Source organism: Electrophorus electricus, chromosome 15 (genome assembly GCF_041902795.1).
Source record: "Electrophorus electricus isolate QZ-2024a chromosome 15, ASM4190279v1, whole genome shotgun sequence".
Taxonomy (NCBI): Eukaryota; Metazoa; Chordata; class Actinopteri; order Gymnotiformes; family Gymnotidae; genus Electrophorus; species Electrophorus electricus.
Window position 1 is genome coordinate 13477001 of NC_137511.1, and position 12878 is coordinate 13489878.

Sequence of the window (12878 nt, forward strand, 5' to 3'; positions counted from 1 at the left end):
CACTATTGCATAAGAAAACACAACAAGCTTGTCAGTTTTTGAAATACTTGTCTAGCACTGATGACCATGTCTAGTCTAGCCTCATTCTAAGTCACTCCATTTTCATATTCTGATGTGGCTTCACACTGAAACTGATCCACAGAAAACGTATCCGCCTGATTTTATGCTGCACTCGTGTCTAATTTCCATACAGGGAAGCTCCGATGGTGAAAGGAAGAGGCCATTCGGTGTGGTTTTCCCCGTCTGTACCTCTCCGTGGTGTAGACACAGGTTAATGCAGTTGTTACGGTGTTTCAGCGTGCACACCCTGCACATACCTGAACCTCAAAAACAATTCCTAAAGTTTCATCACGAGTGCAACTTGAGCAACTCTGGTCTCATACAGCCACTGAAGACAAAGGGGCTTCCAGACAAAAAACATGATGATGACTTTGTCTTTTTCAGAATAGCGTGATTACTGTTTTTTATTTAGAAAATTGTCTTTGTGGAATTGGATAATTGGGGCTTTTTTGTATTTGGTTATTTTGGTTGTTTAGTTCCTCATTTGTTGGGGTTGTTGAAGGTCCTTTGAACTTGTGCACCTTTTTGTTGTTCTCTTTTCATCAAGGTGTGAAGACATTACTGCATAAATTAGTGCTGTCTTCCCTGTGTCATATTACCAGCTTCCGATATTCATTCGTTTCTGACAAACGTGCGCCCCCACCTCATTTTTTTAACCCAAGAAGCAGCATTTTGCTGGCACCTGAGAAAGTGGAAAGGTATGGCAATGAAGCCCTACAGGGAAGAAAGTAAATGCCCGATCTGTAGATTTGCTGTTTGTCATGTGGCTGAGAGCTCGGGAACCCAGTGCAGTTGTCAGAGCCACAGGCCCGTGTCGTTCTGGAAGGCCCGCCAGATTGCGTGCTCGCTCCCTACATACTCTACTTTTCAGCCTGAATGCCCTGAACTGCTCTTTACTGCAAGACACATGAATGATGGCCTATTACGAATAAAAGGTCTGAGTGGCATGTAATTTAGACTGATGGGGTTTAAAGCAGGCAATACCTTCCAATGGTTGGGGGAGTTGGCAAGAAATGCACATCCTGCTGTACTGAAGATATTTTGATCATGACTTTTCAAGTGTTTGTTTGTTTGTGTGTGTGTCTCCAGTTCTTACAGGATACTCTGGATGCCTTATTCAACATTATGATGGAAAACTCTGACAGTGACACTTTTGACACGCTGGTGTTTGATGCCTTGGTAAGGAAGGGGTGTTGTTAGAGGGGACATCATGCATGAAATTATGGTTTTAACCATAAATTAGTAAAAAATAGTCCATGTTTAACAATGTCTAGTATGCTTACAAACTTACAAATGCTTTTATAGTCAGTGTATTAGAGCTGCAGTTAATTCACACTCACACTCATGCACACACACACACACTAATAGACTGGTTATGCTGTCATTGTAAAGTATGGGTTACGTGCGTTCTCCTTTAAAACAAGGGAGTTATTCTGCTCCAGAGTGCAGATGCTCTGTATACTCCCAAGGTATATGCTGTGTAGATTCAAATGGGCAGGGAAACCCATTTATGCAGGGCAGTCTATATGCATAGTTTTCATACCGCAAACAGATTGTCATTGAAAAGTGCAGTCATACTCTTTGCTGTGCGTGGCCATAGCCGTGCACCTCTGTGGGCCGTCTCCTTCATGTGATCTTGGCTTCAGCATTTTGGACTATACTGCAGTTTGTTTTTGTTACAGACGCATTGCATCAGTGAAGCGTGCAACGTTAGACGTTTCATATACTCTCTGATATAACCTTTTTGAAATATGAAATGGCACTTTATTTCCGAGCAGATTTCTAGCATGTTAGATGTTTTTTAACCCTTTTGCCCCTAGGGCAGGCGCTCGGGAAACTCTGGCCAGTGGCTTCCCTCCGCTCCCTTCTGTTGAAAGCAGGACGTTTCACTCATGCACGTTTGTGCTGCCTTGTGTAGATATTCCCCTCTGCACTATTTCTGTTGTGCCTTTTCAAGACGTTTTTCTTTTTTTCCCCCTTTTAAAGCGATGTGTGATTAGGGCTCTGTTTTAATGAGACCTTGTGTGCTGGGTAGGTGTTCATAATTGGGCTGATAGCAGACAGGAAGTTCCAGCATTTCAACCCCGTTCTGGAAACGTACATCCGCAAGCACTTCAGTGCCACCCTGGCGTACACGTGAGTGGGTCTTCCCAACGAATCCCCCTCATAATCTACTAGAGTGAATTTCATTGTGCCTCTTCACCCCTAACCTTTTAATCAGCGGAGGAGGAAGAAATTTACATGCATGTTACAATTCAGTGTAGTAATTACAGTTTGTGAATTCTAAACTCATTATTACATAATATATATTATTGTGTGTGTGTGTGTGTGTGTGTGTGTGTCAGGAAACTGACCAAAGTACTGAAGAACTATGTGGATCACGCTGAGAAACTGACAGACCAGCTCCTGAAGGCTATGAAGGCTCTGGAGTACATCTTCAAATTCATCGTCCGATCCCGAGTCCTCTTCAACCAGTACGTTCCTTTGCTTCTTTGTGACTAAACCAAAGTGAGCCAAATATTTTACAAAGTAAATATGCAGAATTTGAAATGGGGACCAAGAACTTTATGGTGTGTTGATTTACATCTTCATTTGGGAGAATGGGAAACGATCTGGGATTGTGCTCTGTTTTGATGCTTCTTGTTCTGAGACAGCACCTTTGTAAAACTTTAAACACACGGAGGTCAACTCATCCCCCATAACCCCCACAGCTTGTCCTGACTGCTGTCGAGTCCAGGAATAGCATGGAATTAAAATCGAACCATTAACAGCGATTCTCCGTAGTAATAATTCCGAGATGAGGCTTAGTATGTGTCCAGGAAGCCTGAGTAGGTCTGGCTCTGGGTGCAGGACAGTTCTTGATTATCCATGATTGCAGTGCATATTTGTATTGACAGAACACGCCACACCAGTATAATGACACAAGCCCTTCCCCTATGAGGGCAGTGAGGAGTTACAAATGCAAGGTGTTTTGTTTTTGTTTGTTTTGTTGTTTTGTTAATTCCTATTTTACAGTAGACAGCACGCTCTGAATTCTGTGCACTTGCATGATAACAAGATCATGCAAAGCTATACTCTGAAGAACTCCTTGATGAATAATTACTTCAGTATACAATACTTGAAATTTTGGAATGGCAGTGTGGTACCCATTATCACTGTTACATCCTGTACTCCGTATGGAGGGCTGTAGGTGGTCAAGGTAGATGGTCTCAGCTCTGCAGATTAGCATTCTTGTTAGGCTTCTGGTAAGGGTGGTTGTGTGGGAAAGGTGGCCTACCTTCCACACACAGGTGTTACAGGTGGGCCAGCATTCTTGATGGGGTTCTTATAAGGTTGGTTGGTTGTCTACCTACCACACAAACGTTCTCTGAATGGTCTAGTTCTCAGAATCTCATTTCATCCTTTATCAAACTAAGGTTTGGAAATTCAAACAGATTTTGGGTATGCCCTTTGCCAAATGATGAGGTGTCTATGTGCCTGTGGGACTGAAGAGGTGCTGTATGGAATGATGACCCCAGATAAATTGAGTTCACAAGAAGTGATGAGCTGTAAGCTCTCGTGGAGAGAACAGAGCACCCTTCCCCAGGCTAATCTGCAGACCTGAGGGCTAAAACAGCCTAAACCATTTTAGTCCCAAGTTCCGAAAGTGTGAAATGCTTTGACTTGGATAGGAGTTGCATGATAAAGCACAAAAGAGCCTGTTTTGTCTTGTTCCCTCCAAATAAACATGTTATAAACTGTGTTCTTTGGAAACAAGTTGAAGGAAAATGAATTTTGTCGTGCGCAAACTGACCTAACTGTGTTGTGTGCAATAAGTGTGTGTGTGTGTGTGTGTGTGTGTGTGTGTGTGTGTGTGTGTGTGTGTGTGTGTGTGTAATGCAGTGGATAGATACGGTATATGCACTTCTTGTTGAGATGCGGCCAATGCCCCGAATCCTACCTGATCTGTGTAAGCTTTCTGCACTCCCTGCGCATATGTCAGCGTGCGTGTGTAGGCACATATGTGTGTGTTTGTATGTGTAAATGTGTATGCCACCCTGTTCCAACTTCTGTCTCATGTATAGTGTATTATGTGGGGGAGGGTTTGCTTGTGTGCGTGCACATGCACTGATTTTTTTTTACTGTTCAGCTGCAGGAATACACACCAGTTTAGAAAAAGCACTACAGCAAGATATTTGTCTGTATGAGTGGGTGCGTGCGCGTGCATGTGCTAGTGTTTACAATTTCCATGTATGAGATGTCAAAAATTGCATTTTGGGGGGAAAAGCCCATTCAGGTGATTGATGGCTCTTTGTGGAAGATTGTGTAGCCATTTTGTATGTGCGTGCAGGTGCGTGTGTTTGTGCAGCGGTTTGTGCGTCCTCACAATACTAGGTTTGTTTACTGGTCATTACTTTGTGCATAGTGCACTTTTGTCAGTCAGCAGCAAGTTATAAACCGTGAGAACATTTATGACCATTTCTTGACTGCAAGCTGAGGCGAGGAGTTGCATTCACAGTAATGACCGCACATTGCTTTGATTGCGGCATTCATGCATCGGCATTGAATATGCACACATCTCTGTTATGTCTGCTTTGTGTTAAGTGTTGGGTTATTTTAACACGTTAACCATGCTGATCACACCCTAACCAGACTGTCATGCTTTCTGGACACACACACACGGCTGGACCGCCATTTGAGGGCACAGGATGTGGAAGGATCTGCCAGTGGTGTTGTTTATCATCCTTGCCAGGCCACTGATCTGTGTTTATGTGCGTGTGCGTGTCTGTGCATGTCTGTGCTCATGTTTCCCTTTCAGGCTGTATGAGAGTAAGGGAGAGGCAGATTTCATGGAGTCCCTGAGGAATCTGTTCACCTCCTTCAGCACTATGATGCACAGTGAAGCTGAGAGCACCAGCATGGTCAAGGTACCCCCCCCCCCCCCAGACGCCCTCCATGCACACACAATTTTGATGTTGACTTGTTTGTTTTTTGTAAGCAGTACATGATGTTTTTAAGTTTATTTGTACAAGTTTTTTACGCTTCAGTCATAATCTTATCTTCATGATCTTGATGGCTTAAATTCTTGCTGAAATCTCTTAGAATGAAAAACAACTCAGCACGCTACCCATTCACTATGATGGAACTTTTAAGTTTAAACAACCAAAGTTTTCTTAGTTGTATGGATGCATGCAACAAACTAGAGGCTTGACTTTTACAATAATTGAGTGTGACAGTCTGTGTGAATGAATTTGAATATCCCGCCATGCCTATTTAAATAATAACTCTGCTTTCATGATTTGTATGATATAACGTGTAAATGCTCTGCTCTGTCTCCAGTACTCCAGTGTGTGCGTGTTTATGCGTGCATGTACCTCTTCTTGCTTTAAACACCGTGTTCCCGTTTGTCTTCATTGTAGTGCACAACAATGTGAGGTTCATCGTTGCAGTGATGCTGTCGTTTCCTTTCTGCTATGATATAATCTGATCTGATCTCTGTGTGTCTGTATTCTTTTCTTTGACTTCACCTTCATCTGTCCTCTCCTCATCCTCCTCCTCTGGGCTCATCCTTTTTAGCTCCTTCTTAAGGTATTCTGTTCTCTTTGCATCTCTTTCTCTCTCTGTCTCATTCTCTCGCTCTGCCTCCATTTGTCTCTGCAGCTCTGCACTCACCCTGTGTGGCATATGCTCTTGAATCTTAGTGCCATATTTAACCTCGATTCATACTGGTTCTGTGACGCACTCTTTTCAGTTCGGTGTCCAATCCTCTCTAAAATTATGAGTCAGTCCTAAAGCAGTGTGTGTAATTGGTTTTTGGTAATGAATAATTTTCCTCTTATAAATGAGAAAATATGAGCTTGATCTTGAAGGAGTATTGTCCAAGGGGATCCAACCCTCTTTTGAGGTTCATGACACGAACATGGCAGTGACGTTCCAGTTCATTTTCGCTTTTTCTCTCACATCTACAGACATGCATGCCACCCTCTTAGCCTTTTCTGCCTTTATTTTCCTCTCTCTCTCTCTCTCTCTCTCTCTCTCTCTCTCTCTCTCTCCCTCCCTCTCGCTCTCTCTCTCTCTCTCTCTCTCCCTCCCTCTAATACTTACAATCATGCCGTTCCTCTGTTGCCAGCATTGGTTTTCTCCTTTTCAAGCTGTCACCTCCTCATTGTCTGATGTCAAGGCAGCCCCACGGAGCTCCTCCGGTGGGACCTGCTCCATTCGTGCTTGCATATTCCTGCCCAGCCAAACCCATCTGCTCACCACAACATAATCACACAAAAGCTTCATTAGTAAGCTCTGAAGCAGAGTGACAGCTTCTGGTTCTCCAAACACAGCAGGGAGCGGTAAGCACTGAGCACTCGGGCTCAAGTGGAGTTTGCTCCTTCCTCGTTGGAGCTGGTAAGACCCGACTGACAGTGGAGTCAAAGCAAATCTATCAGAGCAGTCTGAAATAAAAGGGAGACCCTATTAAACATGAATTTCTGGGAGCCGCTTGTGACTTAGCCACTCCCTGTGACGCAAGACAGAGTGGAGTATGTTGGATTGATTTCCTTATCACGTTTCTGTGGTCGGCCTTCCCGGTCTCCTATAGCCATGGCTAAATGCTCAGAAAGACACTTAATTCGTTCACAGGCCCGGAATCACTGATTTTATGCTGTCTATTGGCGTAGGAGACTGTTGTGATGATGCAGAGAGAAGGCAGCTCTAGGATAGCAACAGCAACTCCGAGCTGAGAGTACCGCCGAGGGACTGCAATAGTGAGCCCGGAGCCACTAGTCCTGGATCCCTGTCTAATGTGATCCCGTTGGTGGATCCTCTCATGTCTGCCATGTGTGGGGACTTGTATGGCTCTTGTCTCTCTCCATAGGTTCTCCACTTTTGCCCACATTATGTGGCACTCTGTAATGGGCAGGAATTCTAGTGCAGTATATTTGGGCAGCTTTGCTGGGCTTTATGGAAAAGCCTGTAGAGACTTGAGGCCACTTACTTTGATACATAACACACTTATGTAGATGTCATCAATTTTTGTGACGGTCAGAAAAATAAAAATAAATATGTGTTTGTCATTTTCTTTTGCTGGGGATCAGATTTTGTATGTTTAAGGCTGTGGGTGATGCATGGAAGTAGGATAAGTAATTCATTATTAGGAAGGCGTAGCTCATAGCGGGTAATATGGCAGTGGACAGATGTAGTGGCGATAAGATGGGTATGATGGGATAGAAACTGTATGCACTGTGGAAGGTATATCTAATAGAATGCAGGTACTTTATTATTATTACAAATATTAAAAAGCATAATAAATAATTTAGTATTATTCACAATTTATTATAAACACCTGTCTTACAGAGTAATTTTTTTTCAGGCTGTAGCCCATCTGATAAAAGATATAGTTCATCAGTTGCCCTTTACCCAGTTTACTGCTGATCAGTTTCTGACAAAGTTTTTAGCCTTTAAGGGTACTGAAAGTGACTGGTGCAACATTTGTCAGTTCACCATTCCTAACAGACCTTTTGTGGGTTAGTAGCAGGAGACATATACAGCTGTGTGTTGTCTACATACTGATAAAAGAAAATTCTTCTGGCTAATAGGAGCAAGTGCAGATTAAATAGTGCTGGTCCCAGCATTGAGCCTTGGAGGATGCCATAGGGCAAAGCATGACATTTGGATGAGAAAGTAACGCAGTATTCACAACCACTGTCAGATTTGGAGCCAGTCGAAAACAGAGCCAGAGATGCCATCCCAGTGTTGTAGCTGATGAAGTATCTTGTGGTTATCTGTGTCAAAGGTGTCAGTAAGATCTAAAATAACCAGTATAGATAATTACCTGCATCTTCATTCCCTTTAAGATTATTGAGAACCCGCTTCTTTGCTATGTTGAGCTCAAAAGCGAGACTGAAAAATAATTCATTAAAACTATTAGAAATTAAATAATTGTATGATTAAACAAATCATTTGGATGCTTTTGCCTAAGAAGGGAAATGGCTTTATAGTCGATGTAAATATAGGGCTCTTTTGCCCCAGAAGAGATCTGATAACTGTTTAAGACTTTGTGAAAGTCCTCATTAAATTGATGGTTTGCCCAGAATGCCGCATAAAACATTAGCGGGTAGAGGATCTACAGGGCAGTGTTGAAATGAAAACACTTTAATAAATATTTCATAATTAACTGACAAGAATGCTGACATAGTGCTTCTTGCCTTGGAGAGGGAGGTCCCTGGACAGGAAATTTGCGATGCTGTCTCTAATGGAAAATATTGAGACTACCAAAAAAGTAGATTCATTATGTTTCTCATTTAAGAATTCTATTGGCACATGGGGTGAGCTGCTTGGATAACCTATCGATTGTGGCAAAGAGGAATTTAGGGCTGTTTATGGCCATCAGCGAGGCTTGAAAAGTAAGTCTTCCTAGCTATTTAAGTTTAGTCATTGAACAATTTCAGTTGATTTTTTTAATATCAGTGTTGGCTATCAGCTTTATTCCAGTTTCTTGCAATCTCTTTGGAATCTTAAAATGGTGGTTAAAGTTTCTCCACAGGGCTTTAAAATGTCTAGACACAGACTTGGTTTTAAGTCAGGTCCTGGTATTAATGCATTTACTTAGTATTGAGGTGAAATGTTCAACTGAGCTGTCACAAGAGGAGTTGGTGAGAGGCGAGAGAGAGAGGGGTCAGTGAACGTTGCCACTGAATCGTCAATAAAATAGCACTTGCTGATGATTTCCTTATCAGAACTGGTACAGAAAATTCCAGATATTCCACAGATAACATAGTGATCAGAAATTCCGACATCCAAAATGTGAAACAGTAAAATCACTATTAATTAGCATATTTAGCGTAAGGGTTATCAAAGTGAATGTTAAAGTCCCCAGTGAGTAATATATTGTTAAAATTCAGAACAGTTCATGAAATTCTTCAAGGAAACCTGGATGTTGCCTTGAAAGGTGATGTAAAACCAGCACTGGAGCTGATCGTTTACCCTTTAGTTTCATTGTTGGTATTCATGTGTTTGGATGGTGGACCATTTGCATCCTACTAGTGCTGCGGATATGCTAACGGCATGGGGTTAGCTGTTGGTTTAAGGGTAAGAGGCACTGCAGTGTTGCAGGGTTTACAATGGCTCACCATCACATCTTTTCTGCCAACAGCAGTTTTGTGGTCAGAACTGACCGCTGATGTAGGGGGATGGATGCCGCCAACTGTCCACGGCCACAGATGGACTATAGCCTAACTTAATAGCTACTATGTTGTTGGAGTCTGCATGTGGTAGAATGGCTTAAGTGTAATTAACATTGTGTGGATTATACAGGACACTGCATGTTGTGGGTCAGGCGTGGACACCTGATGGGAATAGAATTGCACAGCCTTCAGGCTAAAACCCCCCTGTAGCCCAACTACAGTGGAAAGGAACGTGTAGTGTTTGAACATGTTGGGTCTCCAAAAAGGGGGAATAAAGCAGACGTGAAGGGATGGCCAGGACATTCAAAGACGAGAACTAGGGCCTCTGCTGCACTACTATTGATTGGCAATGTGCAAAGGCTTATTTGCGGTGTGCGAATCTATCTGCTCAGATCACCGCCTCCGACAGCTATCGACTGCCCAGTTTGGCCACCAGGAAGCAGAGATCCAGGCCAGCTCATCAGCACTGGCTTTGCAGAGCATGGATGGGTTTGACAAAAAAAAACCAAAACATTCTGGCAGGCTGATGAATCAAAATGTTTTTATTTATTTATTTTTGCATACGATGTGCAGATTCTAATAATACGCTTTTTTTTTCCCCTGGTTCTTTGTTTTAACAGGTATCTCCAGATTTTAAACACTTTTTTAATGGATGCTAACCACATAAGTAGCATTGCATTGACCCCCTTCATGTCACCTAATGCTAATTTCTCAGTACTATTAGTCATATGGTCCTAAGCATTTGTTTTGCTCATGTGTTTATCTGTGTGTTTTATACTATCAGAGAGTTTCAGTGTACTGGAAATATTTTCCCTCCTCTGTAGGGTGCAGCACTGAAATACGTCCCTACCATTGTCAATGATGTCAAACTGGTGTTCGACCCCAAAGAGCTGAGGTGAGTTCATTTGCTTCATACCTGCAGGATACTTAATGGTACATAGCAGGTTCTGTTAAAATCAAAAAATTATAATTAAGGGACAAATGATAGATTATCAGATGGAAGTAAAATTATTTTTATAAGACATCTTACATGACAAAGAAAACTTGTCACAGAGAAGTACTTCAATGTTTATGGTAGCACATTTTCTCTTGTTAAGACATTTATATTTGGTTATGGTCCACAGTAGGTGCAATGCTTCCTTCAATGTAGCCCACCCATCTCTTGTCCTGCATGGCCATTGTTCAGGGGCCACAAATTAAATCAAGGCTGAAGATAGGAATTACATTCTGCAAATTTGTCAAATTGGGATCTGTACGCTCGGTGAAAATGCTTGTTTGCCTCAGGGTCTTTAAGCAGCCCTGTGAACTCAGAACTGCTGTCCCAGCTCCTCTTCAGCCCATTATAGAATTAACTCCTGCTCACGGCATGCATAACTAGCTGATTTAATAATGTCAGACACACACACACACACACACACACATACACACACACACACACACACACATCCTCAGGTTCCATTGCTTTATGTCTTCGCTTTAAAATTCACAATGCACCCACCCCCCGATGGCTTCAGTGTGATTGGCTTCAGTGTGATTGGGTTTCTATAGAAACACGGGCCACCGATCAGACAGCAACTGTGTCCAGGTTAATATGTTTTGTGCTGAATAGCACCCTCCACCTGCTGGGATGCTGCCCTAGCCTTGTCACTGCCGGACCCGCATCCCTCTGTTACTCGAGGTTTTTCAGACCAGGTGCGGTGGACTGAGGCCTTCAACTCTTTTCGGTATGGGCATATTTAAATGGGCTTCCACATGCATGTTAGTGACGTCTTTTGCCCACAGGACAGTCTGACCTAATGGAAATTTGCTGGACCTTAGAGGAAAGTCATGGTGTTTTATTGCTGCAGCACACAGCCATGAAGCTTGTGTATTAGTAGTTAATTTGTGTGCTCATTGGGCCTCAATATAAATGATGACTTGGCCTTCAGTCCTGATAAATAGGGACCCCTGAAGACGTGGACCATATCTGAGCTGATTTGTGCCCGAGGAAGAGGAAAGGTGCCGGTGATTGGTAGGAATGGGGGCGGGGGCGGGGGGGCTCAGTATTCCTACAAGCATATGAGTGCTATATGAAGGAGACACTTCATATAAATTATAGTGAATTTTCTCATATCAGATAATCAAATGGTTTGAAGCCTCAATCGGTAATAACTGCGACAGCCATGCAGCAACTCCAGAGTCAGATCTGAAAGCACCAAAGGCCCGCAGACTGCTGGAGATTCTGACTGGCACATTAACCTAAATGCAGTATATATTAAGCCTTACACAGAACCGCCGAATAATTGTTTCTCCCTCCACCATACACGTTCTGTTTGGCCTCTGAGGGGTGTGTGTGTGTGTGTGTGTGTGTGTGTGTGTGTGTGTGTGTGTGTGTGTGTGTGTGTGTGTGTACACACCTGAATCTGGTAGTCCAGTATAGGCTGTGTGAAGGTCAGAGCCTGGCTAAAGGGAACTCGGTGTGTAGGGGATTCCTGGTGCACTTATTTACCCACAAAGATGGATAGGGGCTCACTTCACCATTCCTAACTGTGCTCTGTGGGCAGTCAAAATGGACATGCATGTATTTTTTGGTAGGCAGATGCACACACACAAACAGAGCAAGACCTATAACCCATTATTTTTTCCATCCTCATTTTCCCATCACCTGAGTAATTCAGTAGTGGTAAGCTGTCGCTGACACTTGCTGAGAGCCCTGATCCCTCCTCTCTTCCCCCTCATCCTGTTTTTTCCCCCCATTCCTTCATTGTTTCTTCTTTTTTGTCCCCTTCTTCCTGAGTTGTTGGAGGGTTAAACAGTTTTATTCACATTTCCTGCTGTTAGAGGCATTCCCGGCTGCCAGATTAGTGCTCCTGGGCCTGTGCCACATCCTGCAGTGCACAATACGGCGCTGTCGCGGTCTTGTTCCCTTCTGCAAGATAGTGTGCCAAGGTAGCTGCTGCCGACGCAACAGGCCTATTGCAAACATTCACCTTCCAGCCAACTCTGCCACAGGCATGTCTTTATACGTACATTTGCGTATACCACTGTGACGTTTTGGAATGGGTGCGTGCGTGCATGTGTGTAACACTGTGTGTGTGTGAGTTTGTTCTGTTCCGCAGGGAATACCACCCATCATGCGTAGCGTACCCATCACCTTGGTTGGTTGTCATGTTTGTGTCAGTGTGAGCGTATGTGCGCATTTACACATATGCGAGTTAACGGGGTCTGCCGATTCATGGGGTTTTAGGGTTTTAAAGGTTGTTAGATTCCAGATTCCAGGCACATTTATTCATTCAGCACTAGATGAAGTCAAAAACCGGAAGCTGAAACCCACTTGGGTTGACGTTGGGGTTCAAATAATATATTGCACTTTGTTAGTCATTTATATTCAGTGAAAATAAAATACAAGTAGCGATTACAATAAGTGTGTGTGTGTGTGTGTGTGTGTGTGTGTGTGTGTGTGTGTGTGTGTGTGTGTGCAGTAAGCTCTTCACTGAGTTCATACTGAAGGTACCCACCGGCCGTTTGGTCAAACAGAAGCTCCACTGCATGATTGACATCGTCCACAGCGATCTGTTCACACAGCATGGTATGTAAATACGCACGCACACATACACACACATGTCTTAAAGATAATTTCCTTTTTTGGAGTAGTGTGACCATGCTGATGGCTCTGTGTGTGTC

The 12878-nt window shown here is 43.2% G+C and overlaps 1 protein-coding gene across 4 annotated transcripts in view; it reads left to right on the top strand.

Annotated features, from left to right (window-relative positions):
- Positions 1-12878, top strand: part of dock1 (dedicator of cytokinesis 1) — a 182581-nt gene that overhangs the window by 47632 nt on the left and 122071 nt on the right. For 2 of the 4 annotated variants that reach the window (XM_035533660.2, XM_035533662.2), the window contains exons 20-26: positions 1150-1239; positions 2096-2196; positions 2406-2534; positions 4859-4967; positions 5617-5628; positions 10040-10110; positions 12677-12783. In XM_035533660.2, coding sequence (XP_035389553.1) covers positions 1150-1239; positions 2096-2196; positions 2406-2534; positions 4859-4967; positions 5617-5628; positions 10040-10110; positions 12677-12783 — 619 coding nt within the window. The remainder of the gene's footprint in view (positions 1-1149; positions 1240-2095; positions 2197-2405; positions 2535-4858; positions 4968-5616; positions 5629-10039; positions 10111-12676; positions 12784-12878) is intronic. The other 2 variants (XM_035533661.2, XM_035533663.2) reach the window with 1 other exon arrangement.